The sequence below is a fragment of the Lutra lutra genome, chromosome 9 (assembly GCF_902655055.1).
Source record: "Lutra lutra chromosome 9, mLutLut1.2, whole genome shotgun sequence".
Classification (NCBI taxonomy): domain Eukaryota; kingdom Metazoa; phylum Chordata; class Mammalia; order Carnivora; family Mustelidae; genus Lutra; species Lutra lutra.
Genome location: NC_062286.1, coordinates 111,513,351 through 111,532,293, shown reverse-complemented (window position 1 = coordinate 111,532,293; position 18,943 = coordinate 111,513,351). Strand labels below are relative to the sequence as shown.

Sequence of the window (18,943 nt, the reverse complement as noted above, 5' to 3'; positions counted from 1 at the left end):
AGCAAGAACGATGGTGAATGCTAATAGCTGCAGGATGCAATAAAATTAAACATTATCTGGGTTGAACGGCTAAAGGAAAAGTTGCCAAAGTATGACTGTTTAAGCACTTAATTTCATCTTAGGTCATGTTCCACATATAATCAAATGTGGATTTCTGGTATCTCTTTAAAAAACTGGCAAGAGGGGCACCTGGGTGGCTCAGTGGTTTAAAGCCTCTGCCTTCGGCTCAGGTCCTGATCCTAGGGTCCTGGGATAGAGCCCCACATCAGGCTCTCTGCTCAGCGGGGAGCCTACTTCCTGCCCCCTCTCTCTGCCTGCTTCTCTGCCTACTTGATCTCTGTCTGTCAAATTAAAAAAAAAAAAACTGGCAAGAAATGACTGGAAGGGAATAGCAACACCCTCTTTCATACAGAGTCCTTACAGAGTATGTTTTTCTTTTCTTTTTTCTTTTTCTTTCTTTCTTTTTTTTTTTTTTTAACATCATTTGCTTTTGTCCTCTAGCAACTACCATCAACCCTTCCCCAAACTCCACACCCCCACTCTGGCCACTCCTCACATCTGGCAGATAACACCAAATTTGATTTGCCCACAAAGAATGAATCTCACCTTATGGGCTGAAAAACTTGTAACAAACCTTTGAAAAAGTAAGGCTGGCCACAGTTGGCAGTCAGTGATATGTTCAAAGCTCAACGACACTGACACCTAAAGTAATAAACTTGCATTCTGAGTTGCAGGTGGAAGCTATTAGCAGTGAGTAAAAAGAGAGATAGGTCATCTCCATTTATAGTTATAGTTTCTAATTATTTCTGTTGCTTGGAAAGTGAGCAGGTATGATCACCCTGTAGTATGTACCCCAATTCAGCTTGTGGAGATTATTTATTTATTTACTTACTTATTTACTTATTTATTTAGGGACTTTTTTTCTACCAAGAGTTGGAATTCATTTCCACCACAAGAGGGCAGCCATCTCTAAAAAACAACCAGAGAGCAGGACTCTTCCACAAATAGGGCCAAAATTGAGGAAGTTGTGCTTGGGACAGGCATTCAGCAGTCCCTCAGAAATCTTACATCATACATGAAAGAAATCCTGTGATGGGCAACACTGAGATGGAATGGAGAGCCTAGAAGTGTCCATTTTCTGTCGGAGATTATTTCAGACACCGACAAAGTTTCCGTTTCGCAAGTTATGGAGGCCTCAAGCTGCAAGGCAACCTTGATGTCATCGCCAGAGATTTAGTTTTCATCTTTACTCAAGGAGCATCCAACAGCTATCATCTTTCTCCTCCTCTTTAAAAGCTACATACTGATTTAGGTTTCATTGTTTTGTCTTCTAAATCTCCCTGATGACAGAAACAATTATTAACTTCTCAGTTAAACTTGATAGGGAAGGAAATAGTTTTGGAAGCACAATAAACACTTTTTTAAGGTAAGTGTTTAAGGGTAGGATATGTTCTGTTGCCGACTTGTTAGGGAACCAATGCTGCAGAGGGACAAGCAGCCTCTATAGCACTTTATTTTCAGGGGAGAAAAAAGTAGCATGCTCCTGAGTATTTTCCCCTCCCCCACCCCATTTATTTTCCTAGTAGGTAGGCTTCCTCCAAAATACCTTATTTGACCTTTATACTTTCAGAAACAGCGAGTGCCTAATTCCCCTCTGTGGGTTGCTAATCCGATTTACGTGAGCAGAACCTAGAATTATTTTAGCTTCCCAACTGAAAAAATAATACACATGGATAATACGCTGTTAAAAGCTCCGGCTTCAGACTTTTTCTGCTTTGCAGGCTGGAGGTTCTGTGCAAACAAACTTGATTTTGCTGATCTGGTTTTTTCCAAAAATTTTCTGCCCTGGGCTTCTGGGCAACCCGGTTGGTTGTGTCATGCACAGAGGGTCCTGGAACCCTGGGAGGGGCAGAAAGTCTTAACCTCCGAAACGCCATGGTGCGGCAGATGTGGGCAATATTTGGCTGAGGAGGTCAAGTGGCTTGAGCACATGTCGTCTACCTGCTACTGGGGCCTGGTGGGTCAGAAGGTTCTAAGGTCTTGCACGCTTGGTTCACACTGTGCATTATTTTACCTTCCTCTGAGCTGCCAGTCGCCTGCTCCCGAGTGGGGCAAGATAAATATCACAAAGCATGAAGTAATGGCTACCATAAAAAATAATAATCATCCTCTCTTCGGAAGGCCACACACAGGAGTCAACGTTGCGAGTATCATGTAGAGTGGGACCATATCCAAGTCACAAACGTAGATACGTAGACGTATATTTATAGAAATGTACTTTCGTTAGCGTATATTTACATATATAGATCTACCGATAGAGACACACGAATATTTTCGTATGTTACATGTACATTTATCTGAATAGAGCATTTACATAAACATAAATGTATACATAAGTGTAAATGCATACTCACGCGTTTACATATGTATGTACACATACCTGTGTGTGTAAAGTTTAAATGACATCTACTTTGCAATCTCTAGTTTTCTTTTAACTCTCCTACCCTGGGGAAACAGAAGTGTCTACCCAAGCCAATGCCACGCTGCTGTGTAACTTGGTTGAGGTCTTTTTTTTTTTTTCCCTCTCCTTTTTTTCATCGTCTAGTACTGAAAACCTTCAAACTGAAAGTTGAATAACGGGTCGGGTGGGAAATAAAGGCTCGACCCTGTGTTTGTTCCGAATTTCGCCCCCGCAGTCCCAGTGAGGGTCCCGTGCTCCAGCAGCTCTCCCCTTTGAGAGCAGGGGCTGGATGCGCGAGCGCCCCCCTCGGCGGCCACGCGTCCCCGCCCTCGGCCCCACCCCGCCGCGGCTGCCCCGGCGCGCCGTCCACACCCCTGCGCGCCGCTCCCGCCCGCTCGGGGATCCCCAGCGAGCCGCGCCACCGAGGGGGAGGTGTTCGGCCTCCGCGGAGAGGGTGACTGCGTCCCCTTTAAAAGCCGCGAGCGCCGCGCCACGGCGCCGCCGCCGCCGCCGTCGCCGCCGGAGTCCTCGCCCCGCCGCGCTGCGCCCGGCTTGTGCTGCGCCTGCCGCTCCGCTTCCCACACCCCGCCGGGGATTGGCAGCCGCTGCCGGACATCAGCCGCCACAGGCTCCGCCGCTGACGCGAACGACTTCGCGGCGAGCGCCTCGCGGATTACTGGGGGCTCCGAGGCACCAGCGCGCCGCAGACCTCGCGCGGGCTGGAGAGCCCGGCCGTGCGCGCCACTGCGCCGTGGCCTCGGCTGCCCGGGCCGCGCCAGAGCCGAGCACCGGCGCGCAGAGAGCGGGGGAGCCGGGAGCCGAGCCCGAGCGCCGCGATGCCGATCACCTACTGTCGGAGCGCGGGGGCCTGCGACGCGCCGGTCGACGTGTGAGCGGACCCCAGGCTGGCCACAAAGCGCATCGCAGCTTGGCCCGGGGGCTAGAAGGGCGAGGGAAGAGCGCGGCCACCCGCCTCGGCGGCCCGGGACTCGGCTCGACTCGCCGGAGAATGCGCCCGAGGACGCCGGAGCGCCGGAGCCGCGGGGGTTTCAGCTGGCGAGCGCTAATGGGGGTGCGCTGGAGTAAGGCAGAGTGATGCGGGGGGGCAATTCGCCCGGCACCGAGATCGCCGCTGCGCCCTTGCCCGGACCCGGCGTCTCCCAGGATGGCTGCCCCGAGCCATGGGCCGCCGCGGAGCTAGCGCGGAGCGCCCGACCCTCGCCCCCCGAGTGCCGCAGCCGGCTCCGCGCGGGGCCACGCGTCCCGCGGGCGCTGGTTCCTAAGGACAACGACAGCACCAGCTTTTCCTCTCTCCCTTCTCTTCCCTGCCTCGTACTCCTCCCCCTGCTCGCTGTTGTTGTGTGTCAGCACTTGGCTGGAGACTTCTTGAACTTGCAGGGAGAATAGCTTGCGCTCCCCACTTCGCGCCAGTGCCTTTGCCCCAGCGGATCCAGCCTCGCCGCCTCCGGACCCCGCGTCCCTCCACTCGTCCGCTGGGCCTGACCCCGAGACGCCGTTCCCTGCGTGAGGAGAAGGACTGCCCCGCCGGCACCCGGGTGGAGGAGGAGGCGAAGGAAGGGAACCCGGTCCCTGAACCAGGTCCTTCGACCAGAGCTTTTTCCATGTGGAGGCTCTTTCAATGGACGTGTCCCCGCGTGCTTCTTAGACGGTCTGCGGTCTCCTAAAGGTAGAGGACGTGGGCCCCGGGCTGGGACTGGGGGGTTGGGAGCGGGACCTGGGCGGCCGCTGCCGCCTAGCAGGTCTTGGGGCCGGGCCTGGCCGGACGTAAACAGACCCCCTCCAGGTCCACGTGCAGCCGAGCCCCTGCGGGGTTGCCCCCATCCGACCGCCCCCGGCGACGGTCAGCCTAGCCCTCCAGGTTCGCACTCTTCCGCCCCTCCTCCCTTTCCTCTCTTCAGTATTTTATTAGGGCTGTTAACACTTAGATGATTTAAAAAAAAAAAAAAAAGTCACAGAAATCCCTTCTAGAGGGTGGCCCCTGGATTTCACCCGTTAGTTGCCAACCCTTACGCCCTGCCACGGTCATCTTTCTCCCTTCTTCAAGTTTCTCAGGAAGACCTGCTCTCCACTCAGAGCCAGGTCCCATTTAGGAAAAAACTAGAAGTTGGGGTTCTCCGTGTTTGTTTCCAGGAATGAGAGCGGGGCAGTACTTCAGTACCATCTTCTGTTGACACGTGAATTAATAGATACTAGTTTGAGGAGTATACATGTGTATCTTGACTGCTTGGGGGGGAGGGGGTAGTTCGGGGTCGGAGTGGCCTGTCCTGACACCTCTGAGGTTAGAGACTTGGGCCACAAGTTGCAAGTGGCTTCGAAAGTTGTGGCCTTGAGTTTACTGGATCTGGAAGTTATAGACTCTGTGTGTGTGTGTGTGTGTGTGTGTGTGTGTGTGTGTGTGTATCAGGAAGTTCTATACAGTGCCTGTAAGGAAGTCACATGCACCATTCGTGCGTGTTTATATGCAAGCGAGCGCTGGGCAATGTGTTTGGGTTTAGGGAACAGAGAGGTGTCAGACCAAGCGGTGGTGGTTTCCTCAGGTTCCCTGCACAGGCTGTCAGCGCGAGTGTCACAGAATAAAAGGTGACAGTCTTGACGCTGGTGGGGTGTGTGTGTGTGTGTGTGTGTGCGCGCAAATCGTATCAGGTGGATGAGAGTGAGATGGAAGGGGGAAAGCCTTCGGGCTCGGGAACTAGGAGTTTTCCGTTCTCCCAAACGTTCGAGCTTCAGCCCCTTTCAAGTATCTCCGCGAGTTTTGCAAACCAGGTGGGCACCCTGGAGGAGGAGGCAACGGACTGAGCGGGAGCCCGGGGACGCGGGGGCGGGAGGGGAGAGGGTTGGGCCGGGAACGCGGTGACTCACGTCGGTCCTGTCCGCAGGTCGACCATGGTGGCCGGGACCCGCTGTCTTCTAGCGTTGCTGCTTCCCCAGGTCCTCCTGGGTGGCGCGGCCGGTCTCATTCCCGAGCTGGGCCGGAGGAAGTTCGCGGCATCCACTGGCCGCTCGTCTTCCCAGCCCTCGGACGAAGTCCTGAGCGAGTTCGAGTTGCGGCTGCTCAGCATGTTCGGCCTGAAGCGGAGACCGACCCCCAGCAGGGACGCCGTGGTGCCCCCCTACATGCTGGACCTGTACCGCCGGCACTCGGGTCAGCCAGGCGCACCCGCCCCGGACCATCGGCTGGAGAGGGCAGCCAGCCTCGCCAACACCGTGCGCAGCTTCCACCACGAAGGTGAGGCGTGGAGCCGAGAGTGGGGGCGGAGATGCGGGCGGAGAGCCACCTCCAAAAGCTCCCCACCGTGGGCTGACGGTTGGCATCCCTGGAAAGGCAGCTTGGCCAGGGCGCCGCCGCAGACGTTTGCATTCTTGCCTTTCCGAACCTGGCTTTAACGCACTGCCTGTGTGGCGCGGGAATCCGGGATTCCCCTTTGGTAAATCCGCATCCTTTTCTTGGCTTGCAGCCAGAAGAGCGACTCCTCCTCCAGGAACTGGAAAGAAATCAAGTGATGGGGAAGATGAGGGCAAGAGGCTGCCCCTAGTCAGTTAAACGTGCAAGAATTTCATAGGGGAAGAATGAAAAGAAGGGGGGCAGATGGGGATCTCTTTTCCTCTGTTTGGAAGCCCTTGTCCTGTAAGTCTGCTTCTCCTGCTTAAGCTGGGGTTTCAGGCTAGACACAGCCAAGGGCAGAATTTTCAGAGATACTATTGAAAAATCAAAGCCTGGGCCCCAAAGTCTTTCTAATTTTCAGTTGATCTGGGCCTGGTTTGGAAGATTGCGAATCCCTATCTAATCCCCGTGGGAGATCAATTCCACAATCAATCTTATTGTTTCCACAATGACTTTCTTGTTTTGTGCTTAAATCTGAGATGGACTCCCTAGTAGAGACAAGGCAAGCCTTCAGATAAAAGCTTTTGCAGCAGCTGCCTGTTTTTTTTTTTTTTTTAAATGTGCACTGAAATGTGGATTTTTTTTTTCCTTTATGATAGTGGATGTGGTTTCCCTAAGGTAGGATGTTTCTGCTTGTTTCATTAGAAAAGCATTTAGTGAATTTGAAATGTTTGAGAGGAGCTGTTGACATCTGTTGTACCCAAGTTCTTGGATCAATTATTCAAAAATATGTTCTACACTAGTTCTTTTTTCTATACTTTTAAATTCCCCTTTGGCTTAATACATTGCAAATAGAACATGGGTTTCATCAAGTTCAAGATAAAGATCCAAAGCTGTATGTCACAGAGTAGCCACGTGTAGGTTACTGACTGGGCAGTTGGAAGTAAAGTTCCCCTTTTCTTGCCTTGAGGTGGTAAATTTCAAGTAGAAATCTATGCTCTGATATGTACAAATAAGAAAGGTTGCAGCCAGGCATTTTCTCCCAGTGTGAAGGGTGACTACACTTTTTGTGAGAACAGCTCTGGATATTGTGAAGAAGTCCCAAAAGGCAGGTTGCATAACGAAAGGTACTACTACATCAAAGCAGGCGTACACTGTAAGGGGGACACTGAACTGATAATCTGTTTATCATAACCGGTCATTTTCCAGCACAGTTCCAAGTGAGGTCCTTTTTGCAGTAGAGCTCCATGAGAAAGGGTATAAGATAGCATTTTACTCCTTCAGGATTCACGGACTAAAGCCAGAAGTTGTCTCTTGTCATATATAGTATTGTTTTCACTCCTGAATGTTCTGTCAACATAACCTTGGGATGGTTATAGATGTCCCTTATCATTCCCAGCTGATGCTGATTAGAATTGTTTTTTTTCTGCATAGGAAAGTAGCGAGAGTAGCTATTTCAGTCTCCTCTTCTGGAAATTTAGCCTGGAACCACTCTTAACTATTTTTAAGGCCAGGAAGGTACTGTGTGTCTCTTCTAACCTAAAAGAAGGAACATTTAAGTCATTTGACACCTAAAACATTCAGTTGCAGGAGTATTCCTTCAGTGAAGTTTGTGGATTTCTCCTTCCTCTAGAAGGGGCTTGATCAAAACTAAACGGGCTACAAATTATTTGAGTGTTATTTTAACTTAAATAGCATGCTTGAGCTTATAAATCAGAATTTATCACTTTAAAAATGTACATGTTTGTGCAAAACAGTACAGAAGTTATCAACCTGCTTAAAATCAACTGAAGAGGAATGTCCCATCTTAATGCAGTTACATGATAGAGAAAAGCCAGGTAATTTTTTCCCTCAAATTTCATCAAATCCATTTCTTCTGTTGTTATGACTAGTACATGATTGTTAGGCCACATAACACATTTTTCAAAGACCATTTCATTTTTGTGGAACCCAGGAGGTTTTTATAAACATCCTTATACCATGCATGGCACTAAAAATCTTTTAATCAACCATGTGATTAGGGCAGCTGGCTTTAAGAGCAGAACGTGGCTCATACAACCTTAATGGGCATTTGTTTGGTGGAGGACTAAGGGCCTGATTCCAAGAACTACCTGTTGGTTTTATTTGTGGGTGGGAGCTGGGTGATTTGGTGAAATGGCAAGACCAGAGATATCATGGTTATCAGATATCCACCGCTGTGTGGAGGTAATGGGACCACATGGTAGGCGAGCTGAAACAAAATTATCAGTTGTCATTTCTCCTATTCAGCTTTGCCTAGTCCTCTGTATATAATCCTTTTCACTCAGGAGGACCCACGTGCTGCAACATTGTTCTTTTCTCAATCATTAAAAAGTTCTTTGGCCCCACAGACCTTTCTCCACTGCCACAGAGGACAGAAAACTCACTTCGGCAATGGGGAAGAGTGTTCTGTGCTTTGCTATAGTTAAAAACACATTGAAACTGGTTGACTTGATTGGCCCCGGAAAAAGTCTTTATGCTTTCCTGCGGAAAGGCCTAAGTGGAATATGGAAGGACCATGTGCTTGCTCTCCAGACTCTGAAGGACACAGTCTTCTTTTTGCATGAAACAATGGAATTATTTGCCTCCATGACTAAAGCCTTTGAATAGAGATTAACTCTTTTCCCACAAATGTAATTATCATGAAAATATCTGTAATAACAGGAGAGTTCAAGAAGCAGTTGCTGCCCTAGGAGAGAGAACTTGTATCACAAACTGACAGTGTAAGCAGAGGATTTGGTTACACACACCCCCCAGTTCAATACGTGCCTAATGGTCTTCCCTAGTATCCCCAGGTAGTTCAGTGTCCTTAAGAAGAGCCCCGTCAAAAAAAAAAAAAAAAAAAAGAAGAGCCCCATTGGAAGTCTTTGGAGGTTGAGGCTTTGGTGTCCAACGATTGTTTTTGGACTAATATTTTCTGCCCTCCACTCTTTTGGTGGTTCCTCTGTATCCTTCTCATTGAGCTATTTTGTCTTTTTTTTTTTTTTTAGATTTGTCCTTTATGTATTTCACTAAGTAAAGGACAGTAAGAGGGCACATAGTCATTCCAAAGGTGTTGGAGTTAAGGGTGGGCAGATCAGGGTTTGTGAGGATGACCGTACTTTTCCTTTAGTTGCCATATCTTTTGTTGTCTTTTTTTTTTTTTTTAAACAGTTTCCTTTTAACCTTCCTATTTTATGTATTTTTCTCCTTGATAATATTAATTTTCTAGCCATTATTTTATATCCTAGAAAATATTGTTTCTTATTCTCAATTTCAATTCATTTCAGGGCAGTGATTTCCAGTCTTACTGATTTGCTATAGCATCCGTCCCAGTTTTCGTTGTTGTTTTCACGGATGCTTTTGGGCCAGAGTGTTGCAAAATTCTCAAAACATAATGAGAATTCCCTTTTCTGTTAAAACTCACCATTCTTGAGGACAGCTGCAAGGTATCAGTGGTTTCAGACAAGATTTTCATGTCCCAGGGGCCCTAAAGAGTAGTAAAGATATAACTATTCTTTAGTTGTATCTTCTCTCCCCTGTACTTGAGTGATAGTATATTTCTGTCCCTTTGGTTGGGAAAGAACTTACCCTGTGGTTATTACTGTAGCAAATATAAATGTACCCCAATTGTTTTTGACATTTGCTTGAGTTTAAGATTTTATTTATTTGAGAGACAGAGAGAGAGAGAGCATGCACATGAGTGGGGGCAGGGGTAGGGGCAGAGGGAGAAGGAGAGGGAGAGGGATAAGCCAACTCCCTGCCCTGAGCAGGAAGCCCTGAGTGAGGCTGGATCCCAGGACTTGGAGATCATGACCTGAGCTGAAGGCAGGCACTTTAACAGAGTCACCCAGGTGCCCCTTGCTTGAGTTTTTGACTCCTCCCCTGTGTCAGGTAGTGGCTCCTAGTGGCCAGAAACTTCAGAACTGCAGTAGATTCAAGTTCATAGCTCTGCTCTTCATTTATTAGCTCTGTGACCTTAGGAAAGTCACATAACCTCTCTGAGCTCCCAAGAATTTCATTTCCAAAATAGAGATAAGACTCCCTCCCTAATCTGTTTGTTGTGAGATGATTCCTGTAATGATCTTAGTGCCAGACGGGGCACAAAGAAGTCTCCAGCACTCCAGAGGCATTATCCTGATGACTTCTTTCTCTTATGTCCGGTTGCCCCACTTTTCTAGGGAAGAGGAGGCCAGAGTGAACCCAGGCTGGCTGAGGGAATTCAGACTCCTCTTTTGTATTACTTGGATGTAGATGAATAATTGACAGAGTATAGATGATTGTTAGAACTTCCCTTTTGGAGGAGAGGTCAGATGTCACTGGTGCCATATTTTTCTTTACTTCCCCCCGTTTCTGCAGCCATAGCTCCATCTTTTTGGATAAGAACTTAGAGGTTCAAGAACCCAGGTCTAAAATGGGCTGGAATACACAAATCCCTTTACAAGTTCACCTCTTTCAACAAGCGTTATTTACAGAGAATTGATAACTATATAAGCCTCTAAAAAACATACATCATCTACTTAGGTAAATGCTCTATATTTTTAGAATCCCCAGGTGTGGTGTAATGATGTGCAGCTTTTTTTTTTTTCTTTACTTTATTTCAAATAGGATTTGATTTTTCTACCCTTAAGAAGAAATTCAGTCCTTGCAGATCAAAGGAAGTGGTGGTAGGTGCCCCAAACTTGAGCTGTTTCTTACTGGATTTGGAGTTTTCTGACTTACCTCTGTGACCTGCATCCACAGGGCCATCACCGGAGTCCTTTGTATTAAGGACAAATAGAGGTTCTTTTTTTCTTTTTTTTTAATTTTATTTTTTTGTGTTCCAAAATGCATTGTTTGTGTACCACACCCAGTGCTCCATGCAATACGTGCCCTCCTTAATACCCACCACCAGGCTCACCCTCCCCCCACCAAAACCCTCAGTTTGTCTCTCAGAGTCTACAGTCTCATGGTTTGTCTCTCCCTCTGATTTCCCCCATCTTCTGGTTCCATCTCCTGGTTCTTAATAAAGCTGGGAATTCAGGGAAAGGTCGTCACATTACTTGCTATTTGATAGTGGAGCTCTTGCCTTTGCTAAGTTACTTACTAAGTGAGTATCCTCCCTGCTACTTAACTTACAGTGAGATTTCAAAGTACATGAAATTGCTATTTTTTTAACATGTCAAATCTAGTCAAACAGTGGCAGTTTTATATGATTCATGTCAGTCTTAGATTTATCTTCTGGAGGGTTTTTTTTTTTTAATTTATTTGACAGAGATCACAAGCAGGCAGAGAGGCAGAGAGAGAGAGAGAGAGGAGGAAGCAGGTTCCCTGCTGAGCAGAGCGCCCGATGCAGGACTTGATCCCAGGACTCTGGGATGATAACCTGAGCCAAAGGCAGAGGCTTTAACCCACTGAGCCACCCAGGCACCCCTGAAGGGTTATTCTATTGTACACCTCCTTTATACCCATCTTTACTCATTCTACCTGTGTTTCATGCTGGTCTGGGCGAGTGTCCCTTTGTTATCCTCTGGCTGTGTATGTGTCTGTGTGTGCTCATGTCTATATGTGCTCATAACTTCTCTCTCATTTATGGATTTGGAATCAGAGTTTTTGTTGCAGTTGTGATTTCTCTGGGTATCTTATTCCATGCCCTCCTCAACCCCACCCAAGCACCTTATTAATACAACTGTTCAGCAAAGGCCCTGGATATTTGGCCTTTCTTCCCCCCTCTTTAAAATAAAAGAGAGTGTTCTTAGGTGTGATGGTATCAGAGAAATCAGTAGTTTAAGCCAGATCTGGCTTTATGTCATTACATCTGGGGGACACCACTGATTTTTATGTCACTCCTTTTTTCTTTGGTATCTGTTGGCTTCTCAGCTAAAAGAATACCTTCAGTGGAAACATTAGGAGGGCCCCTGGATTACAGGGAGGAAAGGAAAGAAGGAGCTAAACACAATCCTTGATACTTGTTGGAGCCACCGAGGAGAGCCCCGCTCTGCTTGGTCAGAGAGTTATTTAAAAAATAAATTAAGACAAAATCAGAGTGAGACAAACCATGAGAGACTCTTAACTCTAGGAAACAAACTGAGGGTTGCTGGAGGGGAAGTCGTGGGGGTGGGGTTATGGTGATGGGCATTAAGGAGGGCACGTGATGGAATGAGCACTGCATGTTGTATGCAATGATGAATCACTGACCTCTACCTCTGAAGCTAATAATAGACTGTATGTTAATTAATTGAATTTAAATAAAACAAAATTAAACAAAAAATAAAAATAGTGCCTGGCCTGAAGTACCATCAGCTTAGAGTGTGAATAGCTCCCAAAAAGTATTCCCAACAGGTGTAGCTTAGCAGACATGAGGGGACCATGGAGGGTTTACTCTTTGGCCTGATAGTCTCCACATCCCAAGTAGATGAGCTTTGGAAGATCTTTCCACTGCCCACGCGTGGACTCACCTCTTATTCCTTGGCCAACACTACTGTTTCTTCTCATTTTTGTATTATTTGACCAAGAATCACTTTAAAATATGCTCCTGGAATTTACCATTTCAATGTGAAAAGCATCCTTTAAAACCTTCACCCTGTAAGGTTTGCCCTGTAAGGGCAATCCATGAGCTCCTAGCACTGGCCTCACCTTGGAGCTTACTAGAAATGCAGGTCCCACCTCTCAGGTCCCACCCCAGGCCCACCAAATCAGAATCTGCATTTGAAGACTTAAGGTGTCTTAGGTGTTTTGTGTGAAGATTGAAGTTTGAGAAGCATCCCCTTAAAGCATTACTCCATAATTTGGTGTAAACTGTCCTTCTTGAACTGCCCTTCCACTTAGCTTGCAGCGATGACTGGTGCTTTGACAAGTTTTACACAAGTAGAACCTTTGAGTTGAGTGATCTGATGTGATTCTCCTTTGCTAAGATATCTACATTTTCTGAACAACTTACAGCTGCTTGATGTAGGGGAAATACAACCATAAAATTGATCAATATAGTTTCCATTTATGATAATATGGTCAACAGATTTTGTTAGCACTTAGGTTGGATCCTGAATGAAGCAGGTTAAGTTTTTTGACAATGAAAGGACAGGATGTGGTAAAACTAGAATAAACCCAAATGTCTCAAATTCTATTGCTGTTTACTGCCAATTTAATGATAATGTGTACCTTTGATGATTTGCAGACTAAAGCATGCAAGGTGCTGTTATATTTTATTGTTTACTTGGAAAGCAGTACTCCTTAAAATTTAAAATTCAGGAATCTTAAATCAGCAAGAGCTTTTACGCATAGCTCACTTAAATGGCTATTTTGAAGTGACACTAGATATAGAATGTTTATTCTGTAGTAGGATGAGATTATCCCTTATGTCCTGAATCTTATGATGGTATTTTTTATAAATTTTCCTTTTTTTTTTTTTTTTTGGTTTTTGTGTCTATTTGGTAGGTGCATGTTTTTAATAGGTTTATTATTTTTTTAAGGACAAAGGAATTAAAGATTGTTTTCTTCCAAAAGTATCAACCATGAGATTGGGTTTTTGAGGTCATAAGGAGGTGAGAGAACGGACAACAGTTACGAAGTTCCTTCTCTTGAAATTGTCTGGCCTTAATTACTACAGTGTCTTAGTACCACCCTTACGGTTCCAAAGAAGTCGATCCCTGTAAATGCCTTTGTCTCTGGACTTGGAGTAAAATAGTAGGGTGTGCTTTGCAAAATGTCATCGTTGATGTTGAGTTTCAGACTCTTTAATTAGGAAACTGAAATCTGTATATCGAGATTTGTAAATCATCTAAATTGCAGAGTAATGTTTTAGAATACCGTTTAAGGGATTGACATTAAAGCCTTTTTCTTTTTAAGAAATGCAATAATTTCCTCAAATCCTCACTCATTAGACCTCTACTAACTATAGTGCTGACTTTTTTTTTTTTTTTTTGCCCTAAAGTCTGTGACTTCCAAAGAAATGCTTCAATGTTTCCCCCATTATTATAGCCACCTGGAAGCAGTATTCATGTATTGGATTAAAAACGTCATAATGAGAAAAAAAATGAATTGTGAAGTTTTGCTTCATGGTGTGCATGTTGACATAGATGTACAGAAAAGGGAGCCTTCCTTTTTATCTAAAGCGGAAGTTATTTTCTGGTTGCAGACTTTTACATGGGTTAAATCAAACCCTGAAGTGAGGCTTACAAATTCTCACAGATCATCAGATTGTCATTATGTACTTTACTGAATGATTTTTTTCCACCTGTTTTTATGTCAAATTAGAATATTTGGAAGAATTGCCAGAAATGAGTGGGAAAACAACCCGGAGATTCTTCTTTAATTTAACTTCTATCCCGACTGACGAGTTTATCACCTCAGCAGAACTTCAGGTTTTTCGGGAACAGATGCAGGAAACTTTGGAAAACAACAGCAGTTTCCATCACCGCATTAATATTTATGAGATTATAAAACCTGCAGCAGCCAACTTGAAGTTCCCCGTGACCAGACTTTTGGACACCAGGTTGGTGAATCAGAACGCAAGCAGGTGGGAGAGCTTTGATGTCACCCCTGCTGTGATGAGGTGGACCGCGCAGGGGCTCACCAACCACGGATTTGTAGTGGAAGTGACCCACTTGGAGGAGAACCAAGGTGTCTCCAAGAGACACGTCAGGATTAGCAGGTCTTTGCACCAAGATGAGCACAGCTGGTCACAGATCAGGCCACTGCTAGTAACGTTTGGCCATGATGGGAAAGGACACCCCCTCCACAAAAGAGAAAAGCGCCAAGCAAAACACAAACAGCGCAAACGCCTTAAGTCCAGCTGTAAGAGACACCCTTTGTATGTGGACTTCAGTGATGTGGGGTGGAATGACTGGATTGTAGCCCCCCCGGGGTACCACGCCTTTTATTGCCATGGGGAATGCCCTTTTCCGCTGGCAGATCACCTGAACTCCACTAATCATGCCATTGTTCAGACGTTGGTCAACTCCGTTAATTCTAAGATTCCCAAGGCGTGCTGTGTACCAACGGAACTCAGTGCTATCTCCATGTTGTACCTTGATGAAAACGAAAAGGTCGTATTAAAGAACTATCAGGACATGGTTGTGGAGGGTTGTGGGTGTCGTTAGCACAGCAAAATGAAATAAATACACACACACACACACACACACACACACACATATATTTTAAGAAAAAAGCAAAAAAAAAAAAAAAAAAAAAAAAAAACCAAGTTGACACTTTAATATTTCCCAATGAAGACTTTATTTATGGAATGGAATGGAGAAAAAAAAAAACACAGTTATTTTGAAAATATATTTATATCTACAAAAAGAAGTTGGGAAAACAAATATTTTAATCAGAGAATTATTCCTTAAAGATTTTAAAATGTATTTAGTTGTACATTTTATATGGGTTCAACCCCAGCACATGAAGTATAATGGTCAGATTTATTTTGTATTTATTTACTATTATAACCACTTTTTAGGAAAGATAGCTAATTTGTATTTATATGTAATCAAAAGAAGTATTGGGTTTGTACATAATTTTCCAAAAATTGTAGTTTTCAGTTGTGTGTATTTAAGATGAAAAGTCTACATGGAAGGTTACTCTGGCAAAGTGCTTAGCACATTTGCTTTTTTGCAGTGCTACTGTTAAGGTCACAAGTTCAAGTCCAGAAAAAAAAAAAAAAAGTGGATAATCCACTCTGCTGACTTTCAAGATTATTATATTATTCAATTCTCAGGAATGTTGCAGAGTGGTTGTCCAATCCATGAGAACCTACGTCCTTATTAGGTGGAATATTTGGATAAGAACCAGACATTGCTGATCTAATAAACACTCCCCTACCCCTTAACTTGCAGAAAGAATAAAGCAGGACCAATAGAAATAATTAGGAAAATGATAAACCTGCAGGAAAGTGAATAATGGTTTGTTGTTCTTCTTTCCTAAACTAGTGATCCCTTCAAAGGGGTTGGTCTGGCCAAAGTATTAAATAAAACATAAGATTTCTTCATTATGAATATTGTGGTCATGTATATTTAAAATTGATATGTGGTGGCACTCACGAAGAGTTGGAAATTGATTTGTATTTAACTGTTACCTCATCTGGGAGCTCTTTATGCTCAGAAGGACCCAGTTTTCTAACTTTGCCCAACACACAGCAAAATTGTGCCCATCATGTTTTCTGCCCACTGCCTCTTCTCTGTTGGATCATCTTGCTTTTCTTTCCAAGGTTATGTGAACACATTTCTCCAAATGTTAAACCTCATTCAGATAATAAATATCAGATCCCTGGCATTTCATTCTATAAAGTCTAACCTGTAAGAGAAAATGGTGCATTTGTATGGCATTCGTGATGTTACCTTGTGTTTGCCTTTTTGCTTCTGAAGTTACTCATTTTGGAGGGAGGTGGGGGAAAGGCACAGAATGGCTGGAAACGTGCAAGCAAGTCACTTGATAATTGATATTTGCCTCAAAGGAATTAGCCACTATTTAGTATTTCACGTGACCCTCTTTGGGGTTCGTGATTTAGGAGAAAGATTTAAGAGCAAACCGAAGCTCCCAAACAAGCAAAACCTGGGAAACCCAAGATAAAGTTTCAGAGATGATATCCCATGCAGCAGAGGCAACGGTGCCAAACAATTAGAAAGGGAAAGTGTCTAAGATCAGCTTCTATGAGGATATCTGCCAATTGGACAGAAGCCCAAGCAGAATGAAGTCAAATTAGGCCACTCAGAGTGAACTCCTGCAGCAGCAGGGCTTCTGTGCTCTGTGTCGAAATCAGACCCAAGGAAGGGTTTGGTGGGTATGTCTCTACAGCCAGGGAACCCACAACTCCCCATGATTTTACTGGAAGTGTTTTCGGGCAACGTCTAGGACTCTGTGCCTCCTCTGATCCTGCTGTGATTGGTGAGGCCTAGTTCTCCTCTTCCCTGCCTTGCCTTGGAACTGGCTGAAAAAACGAGTGTGCTTGTCAAGGAACAGACTGTTATAATCAGATTCTCCCAAGGAATTAATTTGCAATGACCATGAATGTAGTTCCATTTTGATTGTGATATTTAACCCTTGCCTTGAGAGTAGGTAGACCATGTTTTTAAATTAACACCAGTTCTTTTACTCCTGCTTTAAAAATCTTTCCATTCCTTTTCATGCCTATCCCTTTTGCTCTTGCATAGTTCGTATTAGAACCAGATTTGGAGGGCAGGATGATCTCTGTCCCTTAGCCACCCTTTACCCTCACCTGGCATGGAGGTGGGGGACAGATTGCACTGTCTTCACATCTTAAATAACAACCCATGTTTTCTCATCTCCAAAGATTCTAGATGAGACTGTGAGATTATAGCACAAGAATTTCCATCCATTTGGCAATTCAATATGTTCCTTTGATTTTTCTGCTTCATTGGTTCTGATTTTCTTTGTTAAAATGGTTTTCAGTGGTAGCAACTCAAATGTCTTCTTGTGGGTGTTTTATATGTATATAAATTATATATACACAAACATGTAAATATATACACAGGTAATATGTAATATGTATAAAAACACGAAGAGATGTGATATATATTCCATATGTGTACATGATGGTATTTCCAGCTTCAGTTTAGTTTCAGAGGTTTTGTCATAGTTGAGGACTTTGACCTTGGCAGCTCATTTGAGAAACAGAATCTCCTTACATACATTCCACCTTCTTATAGGTGTTTTGGCTCATGTTCTCCGTGCTGAGAAAAAGTGTCCTACCTAACTCCATGACACTGAATCTTCTGAATCTTCAGTGGCCATTCTGTAGGGAGCTTTGAATCCTTTTAGAGTTGGCTTTAGATTAAAAAGGAAATTTTAAAGAAAATGTATTAGTTTCTGAATTTTGGAGGATCACCTTTCAAAAGTGATTAAATTATATCATCTGTTTTTGTGCTTGTCTGGGCTGTGTGCTCTCCCTAGCATGGTTTGAACCTGTATGGCAGGTCCAGGTTGCTCCTTTCATTGTTTGCCTTCAAAATTGGGGAAGGGGAAGGCGAAAGTTTACAAATTTATTTGTAATTCCATCTTTACATAATTCCTACTCCAATTGCTGCTTTAAATTGTACCTCAGGAGGCCGAGATGATCGCTAGATAATCTTCACAATCCACATCTTTTCCCTTAATTTTTTATTGGAGGTGGAAAAACCGTGTGTGCAACTCAAAGCACTTTTTTGAAGTGTGTTTCTTTTCTGCAGTCTTTAATGTTAGGATACTCATTCACTGAATGTTGGATGCCATAGCCCCCAGTCTGTTATAAGGCAAAAAGGAACATAGCCTTGCAATAAATAATTGAAGTGTAGAATAAGTATGATACAGATGGGCAATTGCAAGGAACCAATATTGCCTTATTCCTTCCCTGCTTTATTGTTTTAGGGAGCAAGAAGGATGAGATGGATAAAATACATGTCTGCTTCACTCGGGTAACATGCTTTTCCTTTTTTCTCTACTTTATTGACACAAATTACAGCCTTTACAGTATTCTCCAGGGTAGAGTTGGTTTTGTTGTTGTTGTTGTTGTTTGTTTTTTACTATTTCCCTGCCCTGCAAATTTCAAAGTGAACTTCTACCTAACTTGGGGGACCAGTGCTCTAAATAAAACATCTGAGATTTTAATGTCATACAAGTCACCAGTATTACCTCAGGGGAATGCAGACCGAAGTATATATAGACCCCTTGAGATCATGCTCTGACATAGGCTCTGTTTCAATGAATCTGAGGTGGGGCCTGAGAGTCTGCATTTCTGAGACGCTCCCAGGTGAAATGTTACCTCTGGCCCACGGACTACCCTTTGAGTAGCAAGGTTCTGATAATTATCTTCTCAATCACAACAGCAGAAAGTTGGACTGAGTTTAGGCCCCTCTCTGAGAAGTAGTACTTAAGGGGAAAAACAAAACAACAAAACCTGTATACAGGATGGTATTTGAATACATTTCACCATATCTGAAATGATGTTCTACATATTTTTTTCAAAGGCGTTCTTTTCTCCCACAAGATGACTGGCAATTTTGTGTTCTAGCCACCCTCAGACATGAAAACACTTGGTTGCTTATCTTGTAAAATCTGCTCTGCTTGCTTGCTTGGGCATGCAAGCAGTCAGTTTAGTCAAATACGTGTCAGTACATCTATGTGGATGGGGGAGCAGGTGCAAGCCCTTAACGTACTTTAAAAAAGTTTAACAC

General features: G+C 44.4%; 1 protein-coding gene across 1 annotated transcript; it reads left to right on the top strand.

The window, feature by feature from the left end:
* Window positions 1-4,013: 4,013 nt before the first annotated feature.
* BMP2 (bone morphogenetic protein 2) lies at window positions 4,014-15,769 on the top strand. The gene is made up of 3 exons (XM_047746373.1): window positions 4,014-4,148; window positions 5,359-5,708; window positions 14,034-15,769. Exons 2-3 carry the CDS (start codon window positions 5,366-5,368, stop codon window positions 14,876-14,878), a joined length of 1,188 nt encoding a protein of 395 aa, XP_047602329.1. The 5' UTR covers window positions 4,014-4,148; window positions 5,359-5,365; the 3' UTR covers window positions 14,879-15,769.
* The last annotated feature ends 3,174 nt before the right edge of the window (window positions 15,770-18,943 follow it).